The sequence below is a fragment of the Lutra lutra genome, chromosome 14 (assembly GCF_902655055.1).
Source record: "Lutra lutra chromosome 14, mLutLut1.2, whole genome shotgun sequence".
In the NCBI taxonomy this organism is placed as follows: domain Eukaryota; kingdom Metazoa; phylum Chordata; class Mammalia; order Carnivora; family Mustelidae; genus Lutra; species Lutra lutra.
In genome coordinates this window covers 2147812-2169516 of record NC_062291.1, presented here as the reverse complement: position 1 = coordinate 2169516, position 21705 = coordinate 2147812, and the positions used below count along the sequence as shown (strand labels likewise).

Sequence of the window (21705 nt, the reverse complement as noted above, 5' to 3'; positions counted from 1 at the left end):
CTGTGGAAGGCAGCCTGTCGCACTGTCGCACAGGTTACTGCGAGCAGACGCGGGGAACCCATCCCAGGGCGTGGCTCTGTGCCCGGCACATCACGAATACTCCACAGACGGAAACGGTATTACAAGTAAGAATAAACACCACGAGGGCCCAGCAGTAAACAGCAAATGCTTTTTAAAAGTGTGATAAGAAATGGTCATGGAGGGGAACCTGCGTGGCTCAGTCGGTTAAGCGTCTGCCTTTGGCTCAGGTCGTGATCCCAGGGTCCTGGGATGGAGCCGCACATCGGGCTCCCCGCTCAGTGGGAAGCCTGCCCCTGCTTGTGTCCCAGTGCTCACTCTCTCTCTGTCAAAAAAACCCCCAAAAAACCCAAAATCTTTAAAAAAAAAAAAAAGAAATGGTCATGGAGTCGGGGGCCTCAGAGAAAACAGACCGTCTCCCCACTACCCCCAGATGCTAGTCACCCTCCCTCCCCCAGTAATGCACCAAGAATGACAGAGAGTGTTATCTATAAAGTATCTTCTCTTTATTTAAGTTAAACAATTTTCAAGGATGGTTTCCATCTATAAAATGGACAAAGTACAAGCTCTGTACAGCAGTTCTTTTTAAAAATCAACTGGAAAAAAAATTACCAAACTATATTTTGAATTTGCAAAACATACTCACAGAGACCATCATTTTAGCTTTGATGAAGACGTAAGAAAGACCACCACAGAGAGGACAACTAGCTTCGCCACACTTTGCTCAAAGGGCTCTTAGGAGAGAGAATCTGTACTTGTAAAAACTGGAGTGGGAGGGTGGGATCGTCCTGTTGACTAAGAAATACGCAACCACAGGAAGTCACTTTGGCACACTGTTGTCTTGTAAACATAGCTCACTTCCAGGGAGCCCGCCCAGCCGCACCTCTGCTCACGAGGCCCACGGGGTCCCAGGCTGCTGCGCCCACTCCCCTGCACCCCTAGCTCAGGGTCGAGGAGCGACCCCAGAAGGAGCCAGGTGGGCCCATCCTGATGGTACAGGCGCCATGAGGGTTCTGGGTGGGGTGGGGGTGTTCGAGGAAAGGACGCATCAAGGACCTGACTCGAATTTGTTGCACATCAAAGCCAAATGTGTTTGTTAGCCATGGGGTATTTTTCTGGTGAGCACGGGCAGTGGCTCACAGGGGACAGGGTCTGAGAGGAGGACCCAGGTGCCCGGGCTGAGTCTGCGTCCTGCCCCACCCGCACTCAACAGCCTTGCATGGGTACCCGGCCCTCTCTCCGAGGCCTCCCCGTAGTCAACACCGGCCTCTGAGACAAGGTGTGCAGCGGTAACCCAGCCACGGCCTCCCTGTCCACTGTGCGTATGTCCGCCTGCTGGGCAGAGGCCAAAAGGAGGGCAGGACAGTCCCCAGCCACGCCTCCACGCCCGATCCAGGTGACCCAGAGCAAACACACATGGGCCTTTTTCAATGAAGGAAGAAAAAAAGGTAGCGCTCCCTTTTGGAAACAGGAAACAGGCAGGGAAGAGAGTGGCACTTTGCAGACTGTCAACCCAGCAGAATCTTCTGGGGCCACTTCTCACTCTGTGACCTCGTGGGCCCTCCCCTCGCGGCCCAAGGAGGTGCATTTCTGACACATGTCCCACCACGCGGGGTGACCAGCCTCTCTGAGACCGGGCACGCATGCGGAAAGGGAGAAGGAAGGAGGGCTGGGCCCCTCCATAGGAGGCCTGGACTGCCCTGTCACCGTGGGGCCACTGCAAAGGCAAGGGGGGTTGCTGTAGGGACATTCTTGGGCATCTCTTCCTGTCATGACTTCTAGTTCCTAACAGGCTTGTGGTTTATACTGACATCTGCTTCCTAACACACAAGTCTCCTGCTCCTGCCAGAATCCTCCATGACCAAAAGCAGGCCCCTGGGCCAGGGAGGGACGGCGTGGGCAGGCCGGATTCCAGAGCCCAGGGACCAGCTCACGGGACACACATAGTTCACCCCACGACAGCCCAGGACAGCTTCCTACTGTCACCTACTGGGAGCTGGGAGCCTGGGTTTGGTTTTGTTTTTTTGTTTTTTCCTAAGAGAAAAAAAAAATTTAAAAGACCCAAAGTAATGTTTGTCAAAAAAAATAACCCATCCTGGTTTCCAGATACCAAGGGCACAGAAAGTAGGTTCCAACACCAAGCAGTGGCTTACAAGCTGAAGCCAATGGAGGGCGCCCCCCGGCACCCCAGCCTCCTGGGGCCCAGTGGCAGGGAAGCCCCCAGTGGCCCCCGTAGCACCTGCTCACTGGTGGGGCTCCGGGGCGGGGGAGGCGCTGGAGGCCACCTTCTCCCCGCCCCAAAGGGCCCCGTTCCTCTTCCTTACGGCCGTGAACTAACTGCTTTGTGGGGAATTTACAAGATGAGGACGACCTACAGAAACCATAGGGAACTGACCGTACATTCTTTCTTTTATATATATTTATACTTACTGTCCCACCGTAGAAAGTTCCTATTCAAATAGAGTAAGTACATCGTGTGGAAGAGGGGGGTCTGTGCTGGGAAGACAGCGGGAACAGAGGAGCGGGGACAGGGATGTACGACATAATCCTGCAAAATGACTTGGGTCACCGTTGCAGAAACCAGACATGATTTCGATGGGATCAAAAATGGAGATTTCCAGAGTGTTCCTCACGGTGACACAGCAGCGATGCCCCTTCTGCTCTCCCTGCCCCGCGCTGGGGCCCATGCCTCGGCCGTCCCTGGGGGGGTGGCTGTGGGCGGGGGGAGGGGGTGGCCTCGGAAAGGGGGCCCAGCCACCTCCCGTGGGACGAGGAGAGCGGGTCTCTTTCCCAGCCTCTTCGGTGTCCACCCAGGCCCCGTGCCTCGCACACGTTCTCTGACGTTCCGACCATGATGGAATACTGAGGTATATAGTTTCGCAGAAAGTTCAAGAAACATAATCGAAAACGGGATCTCCAAACTCAGCCGGCCGGTGTGGGGGTCCGGTGGGGGCCGCCTGGCGGGCTTTCCTACTGCTGCAGGTTGAGCGTGAACTTCCACTGCTGAGACAGGGCAGGGCCGCACACCTCCACGCTCAGGCCCCCGCTCTTGGCCGCGCGGCTGTCCAGGCACAGGTTGCTGCCCACGTGCCGCAGCTTGGAGTTGCCCTCGATCTGCTCCCATTTCTGCAGGAGACAGGAGAGGGCCTTACGGTCACAGCGCACACAAGACGGTAGGGGACAGACCCACGGGCAGGGTCTCCTAACTATACGAAAAGCAAAAATGCCAAGCCTTTTTTTCTTTTTTGGTGGTGGTGGGGGGGGATCTCGAATCATAACGGAGGAGTTAGCCGCTGTGCCAAGACCAAGCAGCCGCAGGGCCAGCTGAGCATCCAGGAAAGAAACCTATGCTCTCTGCCGGGCTTGCAACTCCAAACCTCCGTTGTGGGCCTGCTAGGGCCCGAGTGTCCTGCCCCACCCCTCATCCAAGCTCCAGCACTCTGGGCACCTGCCCATCCTCGGTCATTAACCCGAGAACTCGAGCTAGAGTGCCTCCTGGGGGGAATGTGCATTCATCCACAAGAAGGCCTCATCTGATGCTATCTTGCCTCCAGAGGAGCCCTAGGAAGCTCAAGGAGGACCCCGCCCCCGCCCCTGGCTCCTGGAAGGCAGCCCTAGCCCTGCCTGGAGGCCGTTGCCTGGGACTTCCACGCTCCCACTTAGGGCTTCGGGCTCAATTAAACCAGGGGAACAGTGTCAGGCCAGCCAAGAGGGAAAGAGATGCCTGAGTGGACAGAAATACCGTGTTGAGGAACCCATTTCTATACTGTCTGTTCTCTCTGTGAGTCTGTGAGCTCCTTGGTGGGTCTGAGAAACCTGTTCAGCCACTCGGGGGGCCCCGGCACTCTGCACGGCAGGGACCAAGCAATATTTGCTGAGTTCCAAATGCGACTCCTGTGAGCACAGGGCCTGACGTCTCCTTATTCGAATATGTACACCCTCCCCGCAGCCAAGACCAAACCCAACAACCAACCCACCCTCAACCGACCAGCTAACCACAATCAGTCAACGAGTAAATCAACCAACTCACCAATTCACCGACTGATCCGCCAACCAAACAAGAAAGAAAAAAGCCCACAGCCTTGCCTAAGGGAAGTCTGAGGCCCCCCACCCTGCTGTTTACCCCATGTAAAAGTCTGTTTGTTCTTTAAAAGACAAAAAAATGATCACAGTTTTTTCTCCCCAAAGCTCTCCCTTCATTAATAGAGTCTGTAGTTCTAATTAATTTTTTACACTGTGTGCACTCAAGCTGCTTTCCGTAAGTATTTCTGCAAATCCTTTTGACACCACGGAATTGAATTCGCCTCCTCCTGCCTCCCCTTCCCCTGATTCGGCAAAGGCACACACAACACGAACACACAGACGTGCCTGGAAACCAAACAGTCCAGCTGGCAAGAAGGTGCGGCTTCGAGATAAAATTAGCTGAGGGGCCTTCTCTCAGAGGGCAAGTGGGTGGGGGGAAGGAGGCAGGGCAGGCAGAGAGGAACCTGGCACCCCGAGAACCGGCCTTCTGCGCGAGGAGAACAGGACGCTGGGATGGTCTCACGAGGGCCCTGTGATACTCACTCAGGCCGCCGCGAACCCAGAGCTTCTGCCAACAGTGAAATTCAGTGCCATCAGCTGAGCACTGGGAGGTCACGGCTGCCTGCCCATCATCCCTCCTTTCTGGCTCCCTGGCTGTCAGTCAGTCCTCACCGGGCTTCCGCCGTTGTCAGGTAAAGTGTGTCTGCGGTGCAGACAGCCCTGGGCTGCTCTGAGTGGCCAGGAATCAGGCTTGACAAAGAATGTGGAATGAATGGAATCTGATTCCCTTCTCTGGAGGGGCTCTGCCTGTTAGGTGTCAAAGCCTCAGCTAAATGGAAGGTCTTTAAAAAAAATAATCAAACTCCAGCTCTGTCTCTAATCAGGGGTCGGATTTCTGGGCCCTCCAGGCCCTGCTGGAACAGGGCCACAGGGCTCCTCACCCGGTGAGGTCTCGGGGTCAGAAGAGCTGCCTGCAGGACATTCCCTTCTCCTGGTGTGAGCCTCTCCGTGGCGCCCTATGCTTCCCAAGAACCAGGATCGCACCAGGAACATCTGTCTGCTCTGGAAATAAGGTGAGCTCCTACTGAACTCCTGTAGGGGTTCAAGCATCCATCAGAAGCCAGGCTGGGGTTCCACAGAGCCGGGGACAGACCCCGGATGGACAGATGCAAGTATTTCCCTGACAGCTGGGATCGAAGCCAGGGACCTGGTCCCGGCCTTCGTCCTCCCAGGTGACACCGGAGAGGAGATGCTGACTCCGTGGGTCTCCACCTCTCCTTCAGTAAAATGTCTCGGACAAGAAGCCCACTCAGGCTCCGGGCTGTGGTTGGCTCTGTGCCTCCATTTCTCTACATCCATCTATTTAATAAAAAGGGACCATACGGAGACAAGCCAGTGCTCCCCACGATGGCATAAATACGCAGACACTCAGGAAAGAGAGTGTGTGTATGTGTATGAGGTCTCACCCACTTAAACTTCCTCGTTTAGCATTTTTGCAAATTTAAAAAGCAGAAATATTTAATGAATAAATAAGAACAGGCAATTTTTCTTTGAAATACCCGGTAGAGTGGAAAGCACGAGAATGTCACCAGAAGCAAGCAACATCCGACTGGTGGCTTACGAGAGAGAGGTGTGATGCTAGGTCTTTCCTTTGGGGCCGTGGGTTCATTAGCACACGGAGTGAAACAGAATGAAAACACCTCCCTTTGGTGACATGGTGATGAACCTTGCTTTCTTTTCTAGTACTTATTTGTAGGTCAGTGCTGTGCTAACTTCTTGGGGGGTTCTGCGTCTGGGCTGAGGTCCCCACCTGCCGTAGTCCCTCCCACCCCCCCAAGGCCACGCACCTGCGTGGCTCCTTGTGCTTCTGCTTCTGTGGAGAAGCCACGAGCTGGCGGAGCCTCCCTGCTCCGCTCGCCAGGGGTATGAGGAGGCAGAACTTGGTGGGCTTCCCATGGTCATGGCCAGCACCACCAGACACACACTCTCAGAGGACACGCACGTACGAGGGGCTGCTACAAAGAAGGACCGGAAAAGGGACCAGCGGCTCCGCTTACCTGCACGGCGCAGGGAGGAGGAACTGACCTGGAGGTGCTGGGGCCCCTACCTAGTGAAGGTGCTTCTAGACCCTCGTAGGAGCCGAACATACAAATGTGGCCCCTTCCCCTCCAGTTTTGCTGGAGGGTGAGGCACAGACAGAGGCAGATCAATCAAGAAGCTGTGGAAGGGGGTGCCCAGCTGGACCTCCGACTCCTTGATTTCGGCTTGGGTCATGATCTTGGGGTCATGGGATTGAGACCCGTGTTGGGCTGCACGCTGGGCAGGGAGTCTGCTTGCCAGTCTCCGTCTGCCTCTGCCCCTCCCCCTGCTCTCTTTCTCTAAAAAAAGTGAATGAATGTTTGAAGAAAATAAGTTATGGGAAGACATACCCCGGGATGAGGGCACTCACGGTGGAGCCGCCCAAGGGGCGCCGAGGACAGAGGACAGGAGGCACGCTGCCCCGGCCGGTGCGCACGGGAGGCCAGGCGGCCTTCTGAGCATGCACAGCCCGCATGCAGCACGAGCATCCCGACCCCACGTTTGCCAGGCACGGGGTTCACGGACACCTGCCGCCAGCCAGGAGCTCCCCAGCTTGGTGGGAGACGGCGGCCGGCCGGAGCCAAGGTCCGACAGGGCAGCCCGACGGGACAAAGGAGGGGGGTGGTCGAGGCCACAGGGGGCGCAGGAAGGCTGGGCTGAGGGGCAGGGGCGCCCTACCTGTCTGGTGTCGTTCTCTCGACAGCCCTGCAGCTTGACGACAGAGCCCGGCGCCCGGTCCACCACTGTCAGGCACAAGTCCATGTGTTTCACCGACTTCTCCTTCGTCAAGGCCCACTCCTGGAACACAGAGCCGGGGGTCAGGGCTGTGGCGTGACGGGGCTCGAGAGGGACAGGGTTGTGTCGCCGAGCAGAGACCCCGAGCCCCCCAGCCGACTCCGGGCTGACACGTGACTTCTTGCCGAAGGGCAGATCTCCACCTGGAGGTGCCAAGCTGCGGGGGGGGGGGGTGGGAGGGGGGCCGCCCAGGGCTGCGCCAAGTTCACCGACTGACGGGGCAAAAGTGCTCTGAGAACACGAGTCACTGAGATGCGGTATGAACGGTTTCAGCCCGGGGTGCGCATCTGAGCGCCACACCCAGGGATCTACCACGAACCGGGAGCTGGGAACACGGTGGCCCACGTGTGGATCCCCCAAGGCGGACGGGTCAGGGTCGACGTATCCACCTGCGTGCGTCATTTTGGAAAGACTCTGCCCCCGTGCAGTGCAGCTTGGAAACAGCCTTTATGAATGTGGATTGTAATGTGTGACGATGGAAATTACACATGGAGCATGTAGCGAAATACGCAGCGTGCGGCCTCGCTGCGCAGTGAGCTGGTTTGCTGACACCCCCCAAGGCCTGAGCTCCCTAGGGACGGATCTGGGTATTTACACACACACCCCTCGTGCTAACACCAGGCATCTACTGTGTGCTGGGCACCGTTATGCCCCATGAGAAGCTGATATTACCCCGTCTTAGAGATGGAAAACTGAGCCAGAGAGTGCTAAAATAACTTGCTTATGATTTTTACAACACACACACACACACACACACACACACACACACACTAGGGGCTGAGAGCACAACCATTTATAAGACACTCTAAAAGGACAGGACAGGGGAAAATGGAGAAGATGGGTGAGGGAGCACGAGGCCCCAGGCAGAAGGTTCTCGGAGGGGCCACGGGTGGGACGGGAAGAGACAGCTTCCAACCTTCACTCTAGGACCTGACCCTTTCAAAGGGGTCAATTCCCAAGTGAGCCTTCAGGATCCAGAAGCAGCCAGGCAACTCCCAACCCAGAATTCCACTGGGACACACTCCCTACCAGCGTATGCCTTTCTGCTCTCCGCCCAGGAAAGCTGCCATGACTCAGCCATCCTTCCCGTGACGGTCCATGGTGCCCCAAGATGCCTCAGGTGCCCTCCCAGGGCCCGGCCCATGGCTGTGAACAGACAGGCAAGGCCCCGACCTTCCAGGGCTGGCTCTCCAGCGGGGAGAATAGCTCACCCAAGGATAAATGTACTGTGTAAGTTGAGACGCTGTTAAATGCGATGAAGAAATTATTTTTCTTTCTTTTTTCTATTCCCAGGAGACAGAGGTAAGGGAGGGAATAAATTACCTTTTAAAGAAGTCTCACTGTTCAGTACCTCGGTCACCTTGGAACAGATGGTCTGCCCGAGACAGGCTGCCTGTCTGGGCTCCGGAGAAGCCCCCTGGGCTGCTGGCAGCTTCCTCCTCTCCTAGCAGGGAGGCAGACGGGGACCGGGCCCCCTCCTTTTCTTTGGCTTCAGTGTTCTCACCTTTTAATGAATGTTTCCCAAAGTGTGCTCCGGGAGGGATTCTGTGAGAAGTCTGTTTCAGGTCAAGTAAGTTTGGGGAACGGTGAGTTTGGGCCACGTGTCTTTCTGCAAAGTCACACATGAGCTCTCTGAGGCCCTGGAAGGCTGAGCACGGAAGAACCTGCTCGCACTGTTTTCCTCAGCATCTCCCAGACTCGAGAGCATGAAGCCCTGTCCCCACCTGTCCCCGTTGGCCCCTGGCAGCGAGCTCTGCAGAGCATTCTCTGGGAAGGGCCCCACGCCACCCTTGAGGGCTGATTCCAACCTACCGTCAGGCCGTCCCCCCACAGCCAGTGCCTCCGAGGTACCAACGGGCACTCAAGTGTCACCTGTATCCCAGGGTGGCATTCGAAGCCCCCCCAGGAAGGAGCGCGCGAGCCCCGCCTTTCATTCACTAAGATACGCATCGTGCCTCCAGCGGGGCTCGCGTGAAGTACCGGTACCGGCACCAACCCGCCCCCACTCGTGGGTAAGCTTCTAGATGCTTCTTGGAAGCAGGTGTCAAAAAGACACTGGAAGGGTTGCAGATACTCAGGGAAAGCTCACGTACAAATGATTCTACAACCTTCTTGCTATTGTGTGTTTAATTATTTTACAGCAGACTTTACACTGAATTCCAGGAAAACTAATTCAGCTGTGCAAACAACAGAGCTGGCTGCCACTTTGTTCTTCTGTTGCATTTCAATGATCTGAATTTGTAAAATAAAGTTCATAAATATTTAAGAATTGCTTTTTTGAGCTGCCACTCTTAAAAAAGCACGGCCATTAATTTCCCCATTTCCTGGGTGTCTGCTGAGGCTCCGCCAGAAACCAGATAAGAAGGACGGTGTCTACAGTTAGGAAACGCCACTTACCCTCTCATTTCTCACCCAGGTGGCACAGCACTCAAAAAAGCATCGCTTTCCATCGGTACAGACGGGAATTACTCACGGGAGGGTTACGAGTCGGCACACCTGTGAGCAGCAAGCCTGACCCCAGGCTTCCTGCCACCTGTGACCCATGCTGCCCGATGTGGTGGCCACTGCCCACCTTGGCTGAGCCAAATGGCTGAACACCTGACCTCCTCAGTCACACCGGCTACATTCTGAGTGCTCTGCGGCCACATGGGGTCCATGAGAACCGCACTGGGTGGTGCAGACGGAGGACATTCTCAGCAGACAGAGCAAGGCTGGTGGAGCTGGCCTAGGCCACTCTCTGGGCCGCAGGCCAGTCTGCGGAGGAAGGTGGGCCCCAGGTGTGGGTGAAGCCTGTCGCCCACCGGTGTGCCCTCCCTGCCCCGCTAGAAAACCCTCATGGTGTAGTGGCTCGTTCAGAATCACCTGCCTTGAGATTTCACAAACCCTAATGCTATGGGACTCCAGGCCGATGAAATCAGGCTCTCTGGTCAGGGGACCGGACATCAGAATTTCCAGAAAGCTCTTGGGGTGATTCCAGCAAAAAACCACGGGAGGCGGGCTCAGAGATGGTAGAAACCTGCTCCCTGGACAGGCAAGACCAGGTGCTCCTGTCCTGGACCCGAGCGCCCTGCAGCCGGCCCAGGAGGGACTCCGCAGACATCCCCGGCAGGGAGGGAAAGCTCCGGCCCAGTGTGGGAGCAGAAACCGTCTCACAAGAGTGAAAGGGTAAAAAGAGGGAACCGAGTGCTCTGCACAGGCCATGCTGTCTGCCCTTCCCGACAGCCCCAGGCACAGCACTGGGACAGCCCAAGTCTGGGTGTGGCCATGGCCCAGCACAGTCGCCTGTGCACACAGGTGGGAGAAGCAGCCTCTGGGTGGCCTCCTGCATCGTCCCAATCTCCTCCTCCCCCACAAATGGCTTCCTGAGGGCAGCGCATCATCCATGAGCTCCCGTGCCTATGAACAAGGGGGCTCTAACCAGGACAGCTGTGAGAGGAAAAGGGGGACTATGCAAAACTGCGTGGGGGATGGGCATGAGGGAGCAATGCGCCCGGCAGGCCGGGCTGGTCTGCCTCCCCATGGGCTTGCAGAGTGGGGCTCGTGGGCTCAGAGACCAGCTGGCAGACAGGATCTGGGGATCCAGAGGTACGGCCACCAGCCATCATAGGTGGGGGCGACCACGCTGGCCATGGCAGCTTTTGTGACCAGCCGCGGGGTAAAAGGTACCATCCATCCCCGAGGCCATGCCACGTGGGCAAGAGCCACGCACGGCACCCAGGACCGAAGCTGGCGCCTGAGCCCGGGGAGGGCAGGGAGGGGGCAGCAGGAAATCCCTCACTATCGGCCGCCGTACATACCTTCCAAATGCACGGAGTTGGCACTGGTCAGAGCTGCTATAATATAAGGGCAGACCCCGTAACGGTCACTGAATCATCAGAACGTTGCACACGTGACCGAGGGGAAACCCCGGTGACTAAACGGGGGCAGGGTGAGGCCAGCCTGGGATGGGACCAAGTGTAACAATTCAGACGGCAGGTAACGCGGGGTCATGCCGCCTCTGAATCCTAACACGCAGACGGGTGCATTAGCCAAATTCTGAATTTTGGCCACGAGGACCAGAAGCACCCCGGGGCTTAGCAGGCCCAGGAGCACAGCCCTGCTTCCGGAGACTCATTGGATCCACTGTGTTTCCAGGCCACCCAAAGCTTCCCTTTTTGGAAGGCAGCACTTCAGTATTTTCATTCCGGCTTGGCCAGAGACAGATAAAACCCCGCGTCTCCCGGCGCCCTCAGCCTCCCCCTCATACCGAAGCCCCAGACCTCCTTGCGCTGCGTCCCTGCACGGCTTCCTGCAGGCAGACCTGCGCCATGTGCCACCGCCGTGTCCAGCAGTGGGACCCGGAGCCACGCGGTCCCCAGCAGAAAGCGGAACCACGGTGAGTTTCAGACCAAAGGCCTGACAAGGACATGCAGAGACACTCTTGGCAGGCATGGCATCCTCTGTCCCTCCTGTCCCCACCCAACAAACTTGGCCTGACTCGGGTCTTCCCTCCTACTCTCCGTCTTCCTCCTTCCTTAGACCTTTTCCTTCTAGCCGACTCCTAACACCTCCTAACGTTTTGAAATACTCAAAATCCACAAACCAGGCTGCACCCCGAGGCTGGCTGGGGGCTCACTCCAAGTTCACAGCCTGTCCCCGGGGAGCACTTGCAGGACCGAGAGGCCGGGCTCTGAGGACAGAGGTGAGACCCTGGGAGCCCGGGAGCAGCACGTCTGCGCTGGGCCAGCCCTGGCCGCTGCCTGAAGCCACCTCTCCCTCCCTTGTCTAACTGAGGATGTCCAGACTGGTCCAAACAACTGTTAAGATGACATCACCAAGTGAAGAGAGGGGACGAAACATCTGGGGGTCACAGTCCACCCAGATACTCCCTGGGGGGATTCGGAACAACCAACTTTATGTAAAAGCAGGTGCCCTCTCTTAAAGAGAGTTCTATTTAAAAGAGGTTCTGTGGGCGCCTGGGTGGCTCAGTCGGTTAAGCCTCTGCTTTCGGCTCAGGTCATGATCTCAGGGTCCTGGGATCGAGCTCCACGTCGGGCTCTCTGCTCAGCAGGGAGCCTGCTTCCCCCTCTGTCTCTGCCTGCCTCTCTGCCTACTTGTGATCTCTGTCTGTCAAAAAAATAAATAAAATCTTTAAAAAAAAAAATAAAGCAGGTTCTGTGATCAGTAAATCTGGGATACACTTAGTTAACCCTCCGACCCCGCAATGGCCCCATTTAAACTGTAGGTCCTCGGAGAGCTTGGCACGTTTTCAAGGAGATAAGAATACCTAGCATGACCCAGACTCTTCTGGGCACAAAGCCCACATTTTACCAAATACCTATCATTTTTTTATGGGAAAATTGCTATTCTAGAACATTGTCCTCTGGCACATATAGGCCATGGTTAGGCCCAACAGGCCTTCACTTCTTTGTCTTGTTTTCAGTGAGGACAGAAGGTGTGGAGCTTTATGCATCCAGGACAAGTTGTGTGTGTGCTCAGACCGAAGCTAGTAATTGTTAATATTCTCTATCTAAGCCCGTGTTATCTAACAGGCAGGGGCCGATAATGACTTTGGCAGCAGCCGCAGGGTCCGTGCCTATTAAAACTGGGACCCAAGCAGGTGTTTATGAGCTGGTCGGAGACCAGACACAGATGGAGACACAGAACAGGTGCTTTGGGGACAAGCACATGCCACAGGAATGATAGAGGTGGCAGGAAGATGAGGAGGAGAAGGAAGGCCACCAGCCTTGCAGGGCTGCCTTGATGAGAGATGCTGGATATCGGTGGTAACCGCAGTGTCCCTTGCTGTGGTGGCAGAGGCTGGCCCGAGGCTGATGGCAGGCTCCATGCATCTGTCAAGATCTGGGGCATCCCACCCCAAGCCTATGGCTGCCTGCCTGCGGGTGACCAGCCGGGGCCACATGCTACCTCAGACACCTTGGGTCACAGGAGAAAGGCAGCAGCAAGGACTTACAAGCTCAGGGCCCCTTCCCTGAAGGGACTCCAGCCCCCCCACACATACCTGGTTCCCCCCTGCATTGTGACACTCATAGACTCCAACGACACCATCAGCAAAATGTCCCAAAGTGTCCAGGCAGTTGGTTCCCTGCTGCAAGGCCCCAAAAGCTATATCCTGGTGGTCAGGGACCCTGGAAAGCAAGAGGAGAACCATCTGCTTAATTCCACAGGCCCCCCGGCTCCCACCGTCCACCCCCTTACTCAGTGAGTCCGTCTCTGGCAGCAGGAACCCTGAGAGGAGAGGAACCCCCTCCCATAGGCGGGCTGTGTCAGCCGGGCAGCATTTCTCGAATGCCCTGGATTTCTAACCGGAGTGAAGACTTCAAGCTGGAGAAGCATTCTTTCCGTACCAGGAAAACGTTTCTGGAAAGGAAAAGCTCTACTCCTCACTGTTAGCCTGTTGGAATTTCTTCAGAAAAGTAATTCACGAAGTGAGACCCCACGGCCTTGGGCTTTCCAGCAGACTTGGGAACTGACCTTTACCTGGCGGAGGGGAGAACCCGCGTGGCTGTGTCCGGCAGCCTGCCACCAACAGAAACAGCACGTGTGGGCGGGGGCCACATGCCTCAGGATTCCACCCGGGTCTGTGCTCAGCCTGGGCCCCACACCTGCTGTGCCATCTCTCACTGTCCCCCCAAACCTCGGACCCTACTGCACAGCACCTGTGAAGCAGATCTGTTCCAAGTATCATGTAACACATTTCACTGCAAGCATATGGAGCCCAGGGCCTGGGGCACAGGGTTGGGGGGCGCCCAGCGAGCGGCAGTGCGCACTACAGACACACACGAATGTCAGGTCGGTGTCTCCCCTGCCGGGCGCGGGTTGGGGGGTCAGCTTCCCCCGCCAGTGTGGGACTCAGTGTTCTAGACAAGTGGCACAGGCCCCCTGGCACCCCATAGCAGGGGTGTCCATAAGGCGAAGCTGCACTTACTGTCACTCTGGCTGGCAGCACTACCCACCATCACAGACGACCGTGACGGCAAAAGCACAGTGGTCCCCACGACGGGGCTGCAGGCCACTGTGGGAAGTGCTGCGCGGGCTGGGCGAGAGACAACGAGCAGCGGCTGCCCGCGGGTGACCAAGTCTGCTCTCGGGCCCCAGAGCAAGCCGCCTGTCACAGACGGGGCCCAAGGGAGGAGGAGGCCTGTTGTCCCCTCTGCTGGGGGACAGCTAGATGGCTGTGAAGAGAGGCCAGGAGGCACAGCCACGTTAGGGAACGCTCAAACAAACCTCGGGGACAAGGGCTCTGAGGGAGCCGTTAGCCTGAAGGATAACGGTGGTGACTCCGGCTGCCGCTGCGTGGGAGCCACGCCCTTGCTGGGAAAGGAGGAATGTGCCACGTTAAAGCAAAACCCGTCTGGCAATCCCTGTACGAGGATGACGCTCAGATGGGTCCCGAAACCCGCAGACCTGCAGGCCTCTGAGGAGGGTCTCAAGGGCTCCCCGAGGGATCGGAGTGGCCATTAGTGCAAGAGGAGGCAGTGGGTGTAGACAGAAGCCGCAGAAGAGCACTTCTGCCACCAGGAAGTCTCCTGGAGGGAAGCGGGGCCCAGCGTAGTGCCTGACGCAGCCTGGAGGCGGGCGTCCGGGCTCCGGGCTCTGCTGGGTGCCGCCCTCTGTTCACGGGCCCACAGGATGGGCACTGGCATCTGGGCAGCAGGAGCGAAGCAGGGAGGGCGGGGAGCGGACTCATTCTCTGTTCTCTGTGCGTGTCAGCACTGCTCGGCTCCAGCGCAGGGAGGCCGGGCAGAGGCACCTGATGCGCAAGGAGGGCCCGGAGCCGGGGGAGGCTGGGCACTGCCCCTTGGGCCACTTACAGAGAGGGTGAGACAACAGCCCTTGTCCTCTCGCCAATAGGGGGTGAGCTAAACGAGGTGCCACCTGGGACTGTTTCCGCCTCTGTGGAGAACGGGAAGGTCACCCAGCAGGAGGCCGCCATTCGGGGAGCTCTTCTTACGGGTGCTTAGGGACAGCTGCGGGGTGAGGACACACAGCTCTTGCTGGAAGCCCCAGCTCCCGGCCTCTCTCCTGCCTCTCCGACATCCATGGCTCCTAAGCCCTTGGGGAGCAAGGCCCTGATCCCTAGCAGCTTACCTTAGCTCTGGGTAGACGTTTTCCAGGTACCATTTGAAAGGCTTGCAGCTAAGTTTCTTTCTGAGCTCCAGTCGGCTCTGAATACTGGAAAAGAGGGAAACAAGATTCCTTCACCAATTTCGAGAATGGACAAGCTCCTTACATCATATCTGGAAAGCTGCTGATGGGAAGCGGATGGGGGCAGGCAGTGGAGCTTGGACTGTCCACGCTCCTGTCCCCGCGGCACTGGCCCACCTCCCGCGTGCCTCCTGCCTTGGGCCCTTGCCTGGCCTTGAGCAGAGGCTCCTGCTCTGATGCCTGGGCGATGGTTCTCGCCTCTGGCAGCAGAATGGTTCGGGGGTGCGGGCTGAGAACAGGCTCCCCAACCCCCCGCCAGAATCCTGAGCAAAGTGGCATGAGAGGGCTCAAGTGACACTTACTTTCCATAAGGAACGTTTCTGGCGGAAGGCACTGCTGCATAATAGAAATTTTTGTATTCGTCCATCCAGACCTCTGCTGCCCGGCGGGTGTTACTAGAAACAAAATAAGGATTCTTGAGCTGGGATTTGCCTTCTTTCTGTCAGCGTCACTCTGTGTGCACTTGTCTGCTTCGAGGGCTACTTGGGAAGGGCCCCCGAGGCGGGCGGGCAGCGGTGGCAGGGACGCAGAGAGCAGGCTGTCCCCGCTCGGCACCCAGGCCCAGACTGGTGGGTAGCGGGCACGCAGCGGGTGCTTACTGAGCAAACGGAACTCGCCTTCTCGTCTTTCACAGAAACAGATTGTCAAAGAGCAAAAGGCAGAGTTAGACCTGCAGCACAGGCAGGTCCTGGGAGGAAAAGACTTGAGCTGGACCAGCAAGAAGGACACAGGGCGTCACCATGGGAACCTGCATCATGTACGCACGGGCGGCTGGCATGAGGGAGGACAGCCAAGGAATTCTTGGCCTCTGGGGCCCTCCTCATCATGGCTGCAACGTGACTAGACAGCTCTGGGGAAAAGGTAAAAATAGGTAAGTACTATTAAAAAGACTCTTCCCCCTGCAGACTTGAGTTGAAACAGTGTTCGGTTTGGACAAGGACTGGTGATGGGAAGGGGAAAAAAGCTTGAAGCCCCACATCCGGGGCTCCTGCCAACTACACCGTGCTGGAGGGACAGAGATGGAACAGGCTTTCCTGCCAGGCAAGAAAACCATGTGCTTAAATCTCAGAACCGCACCTACTTACAGCTCAAAACCATGACGCTTGATCAATTAAGGCCACTGGAACAAGCTATGTTTGCATATAGGGCCGGTGTGCAAGGCTCCCACGAGTGTGGGCGTCAGATCTGATCTGCCCGCACTCCCCTCAGGGCACATATGAAGCAGCATCATACAGTGAGCCTCTCTGCTCCCAGGTCCCGGACTTGGTTCCCAAGCAGACTCACGCTTCCTTAAGATCCCATATAGAAGACATTATGTTCTTCCAAAAGAAATATATTAGGGAGGCAATGTTTACCTTTGAAAAGAATTCCTTTCCTCTATCAGAAAGGTCTCTTAAACTGCGAGCCTTTCAAAATGATCTGAGCTACCGTCATTAAAATAACTTCCACTCGGGGCATCAACTCTCACACAGCGTGAGGTATAGCCCTTTCTCCTCTTCATGCGGGAGATGAACTGTTGAGAACGCCACTTACGAGACAGGCAGGACAACACGAAGGAACACACCCCCTCCTCTGATCCGGCACTTCCCACTTCTAGAAACGTACCTCCAGGAGAGTATACAGCTGAAGATAGGCTCACTTCAGCATTGTTTATAATGGCAAGAAAAGAAAACTTAGAGACCCAAGACCATCACTAGGAACATGATCAAAGGAATGGATGACCGGAGCCGCTGGAAACCGGCGGACATTCTACGGGCGGCTGTGGAACGAGGTCCCTGACCCGCTGTGGGGTGACAGCCCAGGGCACTGGAGGTCTGTGAGGGCGGGGGGAGAAGAGAAGAGAGGGGAGGGGAGGGGAGGGGAGGGGAGAGAGGGGTCCACCATGATAAGATGGCTCCCTTTGGTAATGAGATGGGAGATCTTTTCCACTCTTGCTCTGTAAGAAATATGCACGTACAGCACGTGTGTTTGAAGAGTCGATGTGCCTGGGATGCTGGGGCATACGTGTTATTTCTCAGCCGAGCCAATCAATACTCTTACCGGAATTCTGGGGGCTTACAGAGTGGCCCATGCCTCACCTCACGCCCCATCCCTAACCCGAGGTGTGACTTCATTGCTCTGGGACCTGGACTGCTCGTGGGTAAGATGAAGAACTGCATCCACGCATCTCCGAGGTCCCTTTTAGCCCTGATGGCTTCAGTGGCTTTTGTGAATTCTGCTTACACAGTGGTTCTTAATCTCCTAAGTCATTGAGTAATTAAGTCATTTCTTAATTCCTAAATATGAAGCACCATCTTTCTGTCTAGTTACTAGAGAAAGACCCGTACGTAGCCTCAATGAGTCAGCTCCGTGCCCTGCTCGGTGCTGGGTTCAGTTCATTCATTCAAACGTTTCTTCGGTACCTACGAGATGCCCGACAGTCCTCTTGGTGTGTGGCGACAGGGGTCCCCAGAAGGGTCCACTTTGATGTGTCCTGGTTCCCCTCACTTGCGCTTCCCTCCGCCCACCCCCATACTCAGCGCAAAGCAGCTCCACCAGGAAGCGGGCAGCAGAGAGAAGGTGTGGCTCGCATGGGCCAGCTCTACGGCTCGGTGGTGGTAGCCAAAGAAAGTCTGGTAAGAAACTAACTCGAAACACTGGTTTCCTCTGTTTAATATCAATCATATTAATAGAGTGTGGCCATTAACTCTAACCCTAAAACCAAACGTGTTTGGTTAACCCTAAAACCAACCGCACCTCCGTGCTACCGTTCTGACGGGGACCTTCCCTCGCCCCGCGGGGCTCTAATGAGCACATGCGTTCAAGCTCGCACACAGCGCCCTGCAGTCTCTTAAGGGGCTTGTGGGACGCTAACTGGAAATGCAGCGAGAAACACGCCAGTGGGATCACTCTCATCTGGTCTTACGGGATGTGGCCACTATCACCGGGGACTGGAAGTAGGAATCTGCAGGTGTGTCATATCACCTCACCCCGCTGAGTGTGGGTGCCCACATGCACAGCTGGGATGGTAAAACAGCGCCTGTAAGACCCCACTGGGGCTACCTGCTCCATTCATTCATTCATCACTTACTCACTGACTAACCCACACAAACGAGATCAGCCTCCACGCCCTGTTCTGGTGCCCATTTCTATCTGTACCTAACGGACAAGTTCCAGCGACCTTGGCACTAGCTGCTCCTGCAGGTCTGGACTAGAGAGTTCAACGTGTGGGGACGACTTGGAATCTGGAGCCCGACTGCCCACGTGACCATGCGGCTCTGGCACTTTACGCCTGTGTGAACTTGGGCTGCGGGACTGAATCTCCCTGTGCCTCAGTTTCCTTTATGGCACTTAGTTCACAAGGTTTTATGAGAATGATGTGAGCTAATATCTGCTCGGTACTCAGAACAGCCAGACGCACACAACATACTATATGAATATTAGCTATTTCTGAAGCCCAATTTTTAAATGGTGAAATACTTAAACCTTAATGCCACAGATCAGAGGACATCAGAGAGAACTTGGAACTGGAGGGAGACCTCAGAAATAATACGATTCTACCTCCTTATCTTTTAGCAGAGTCCTTGGAGGCAGAGGGCCGTGGAGCCTCATGGAAGGCCAGCAGATCTCTGCTGCCCCAAATACAGAAAGGCTGGGTCTGTCTTCTCTCCAGGCCTCTAGTGTACAGACAGGCTCCTGGGCCACAAAACACAGTGAGGACATTTCCTTTCTAAGGAAGAGTGCTTTTTAAAAAAGAAGGGAATAAAGCAACGTTCTCTGTGTGTTAACACATTCTTTTCTAAAAGCCCACCATGTGTTAGTAGTGACCAATGGGATTTGAGTATTTGTTGTGTCTACACAGGAGGTTTTGGGGGGAATCTTGCATTGTCCTTGGGAAAAAAAAAACTAATCATAGTTTGATTTTTGTAGAGCTCACTGGATAAGAACATACTTTTGTTTCTAATAAGGAAGAGTAACGAAGTCAGACAATATTTGAGAAAGGACAGAATTTGAAAGAAGATAATTTGGTCAGAAGTAACTTGCTGTTTGGCATCATTAAAGTCTCTCAGAACGCAGAATCTCTACACTGAAACTACCTGGGGTGTGATACGTGTGTACTATGCGATCTGTACTTGGAATCTAAGTTTTAAAATATGACACAACAGATAAGCTAGTTGTTCTCCCCAACTCACTTCCACCCTCTCTCAAGTGCTCCTAATTTGTGGGAGCAGCAGGTCAGCAAAGTCCTAGGACCGAAGGTCATGGACTCGCTCTTAATTCCTGGCTCTTGGTCTCCGGCCACTGCAAGGCCAAGGTCAATGCTGCCTGCTGGAAGGTGGCTGGGACCTGGCTCCCCCTTTACCCCCACCCTGGGTCCAGGCCACCTCTCCTTGGCCTGGGCCACCGCAACAGCTCTTAGAAGAGCAGGGGAGGGGAGGGACACTCACACCAGCATTTCCTCCTGGTGTCACCTCGCTCGTTAAAGCTTAAAACAGAGAACTCAGGTACCTGCTCAAAGGTCAGGTGCCTCCAGCAGCTTCCCCCTGCCTCAGAACAACATCCGGTTTCCCACGACCCACACGGCAGCTTGACTGCTTTCCCCTCCTTCTCTCGGCTCTAGTCCCGCTGGGGTCCTCCCGCTCTGAAGTCCCGTTGACCTCAGCGCCAAGGGACCTGCTCGTCCTGCAGGGGCTGAACGGAGTGCCACCTCCTCAGAGGGTCCCCTGGCTGCGGGCCCCCCTGCAAACCTGTCCCTGTCCCTCTCATGCTCAGCCACAGGACATCTTAACTGGTTCACGGCATTTATCAAAGGTTACAATCATCTTATTCAGCTACTCATACCCGGGCTGACCGCTCCCACCTCTGGAGGCCAGGCGGGCTGGCTTATATGCTGTTCTATCTTGAGCATGAAGAGAATTCCCTAGAAAAAGCCGCAGGCCCACGACTGGTAATTCGCCTGTTTTCTTCAGAAAGCTCTTTGCTTGGCAGCTTCGTGCTTGCCGAGACGTATCTAGAATCTATCGTAAATCCGATCTCCATGCTGTGTAGATTTTCTGGCTTCAATTCAGTACGGCTTAACCTACACACTGTTCACACGTTATTCCTTGGACGGCAATACATACAAAAAAAATAAGCTCGTCTTCTCCACGATCATGTTTCCTCATACGCTCTTGGGGGTGCACTGCTGTGTGAGCTTTCCCATGTGTACAGATCGGTGCAGTGACCGCCCATCGGGACACGGCGCAGCACCCGCAGCCCGGACAGCCCCCCGGCAGTCACGCCCCAGCCCAGCCCCGATCACCCTAAGTCACTGTGGCTGTGTCTCTCTGAGACTGTCCTAGGGTGTGACTTCTCAGCACACTGCCCTCGGGAGACATGCACGTTGCTGTGCGTACCGGTGACCCTGGTCAGTGGCGTGTGGTATCCCGGTGGAGGACACCTGTCTCTGTGCAGCCCAAGGTTAAGTGTCTGGGAGGTGGTCACCGATGGCCTGGTCACGACACTTACCGGGCGAAGACTGTGCCGCTGCCACCCGGGAAAGTGTAGGGGTGCTGCTTTCGGAACACGTGTCCCACGCGACTACAGGGGACGATCTCCAGGCTGCCACCGCACTGCCACACACGGAACGAAATCTCTGAGAGGAGGAATGAGACAGGGTGACTGACAGAACCCCGGGCTGCTGTCACCCCAGATGGGGCACCGACGCCCGCCCGCCTGCCACCGTCCCATCGAAGGGCTCTCATGCCCTCAATGGCTGAAGGAGATGGGAATATGGGAGCTGACTCCCTCCAGAACACACTCTGGAACTTTCTATGGTGCAGACATCTGACACACCCCAGGCTCCCGGCTCTGTGTCATACTCCGGAAAGTAGGTGCAGCGGATCTGGAATCAGCTTGGCTCTAGGGAGCATCTCACAAAGTACATGTCTGTCAGGTCATTAAGTCGTGGACCTTAAACGTACACAACTTCAAACGGTCAACTCAACGGAGTTGGAGAGACAAAAAAGAGCGAATGAATGTTCACACTCGGTTCACCAGGAGGGGGTCTCCACAACGGTGTTGTTTGACAGAAATGTGAAATGATGTAGACAAAAAGGAGAGAAATATACAAATTACCTATGCTGGGGCACGCGCAATCGTAGATTTTAGGACAGATCTGAATTATGGAAGTCAATGAGATCGATGTTACCAAATCCCATGTTTCCACTAAACGATTCTATTCCAAGTTCAAAAGAGAGTGAACACGTGGAAACGGTTTTTCAGATTCAGATGAGTCACCTTGAGAAAAATGTGAATCTTTGGTCTATTCTGATTATAAAGGACCCTGGCCACAGACCACACATGTCCGTATAGAATCGCAGTATCGAACAACAAAACGCTTGCACTGAATCCTTCACTAGCTGGTTTGTGACCACGGAGTTTGACATTGGCACTTGCTTCGTATCAATACTGTTAGAAAAGCCATTGCTGAAGGTGTATAAACATCAAAAGGCATGAAATGGCCACACCATAAAGCTTTGATTGTAACTGCAGTGGGCCACCGTACACACCATCTTCCTCTAAACTTCCTCTCCGTGCACTGAGAGCTACCACACACCTGGG

General features: G+C 55.5%; 1 protein-coding gene across 1 annotated transcript in view; it reads right to left on the bottom strand.

Moving 5' to 3' along the window:
- Nucleotides 1–2035: 2035 nt before the first annotated feature.
- GALNT2 (polypeptide N-acetylgalactosaminyltransferase 2) overlaps nucleotides 2036–21705 on the bottom strand; it is a 181153-nt gene continuing 161483 nt past the window's right edge. Inside the window, exons 11-16 of the mRNA XM_047701881.1 lie at nucleotides 20611–20737; nucleotides 15426–15518; nucleotides 15007–15090; nucleotides 12917–13043; nucleotides 6799–6918; nucleotides 2036–3144 (exon numbers count right to left, since the gene is read on the bottom strand). Of these exons, the coding sequence (XP_047557837.1) occupies nucleotides 2989–3144; nucleotides 6799–6918; nucleotides 12917–13043; nucleotides 15007–15090; nucleotides 15426–15518; nucleotides 20611–20737 (707 nt within the window). The 3' untranslated portion in view covers nucleotides 2036–2988. The remainder of the gene's footprint in view (nucleotides 3145–6798; nucleotides 6919–12916; nucleotides 13044–15006; nucleotides 15091–15425; nucleotides 15519–20610; nucleotides 20738–21705) is intronic.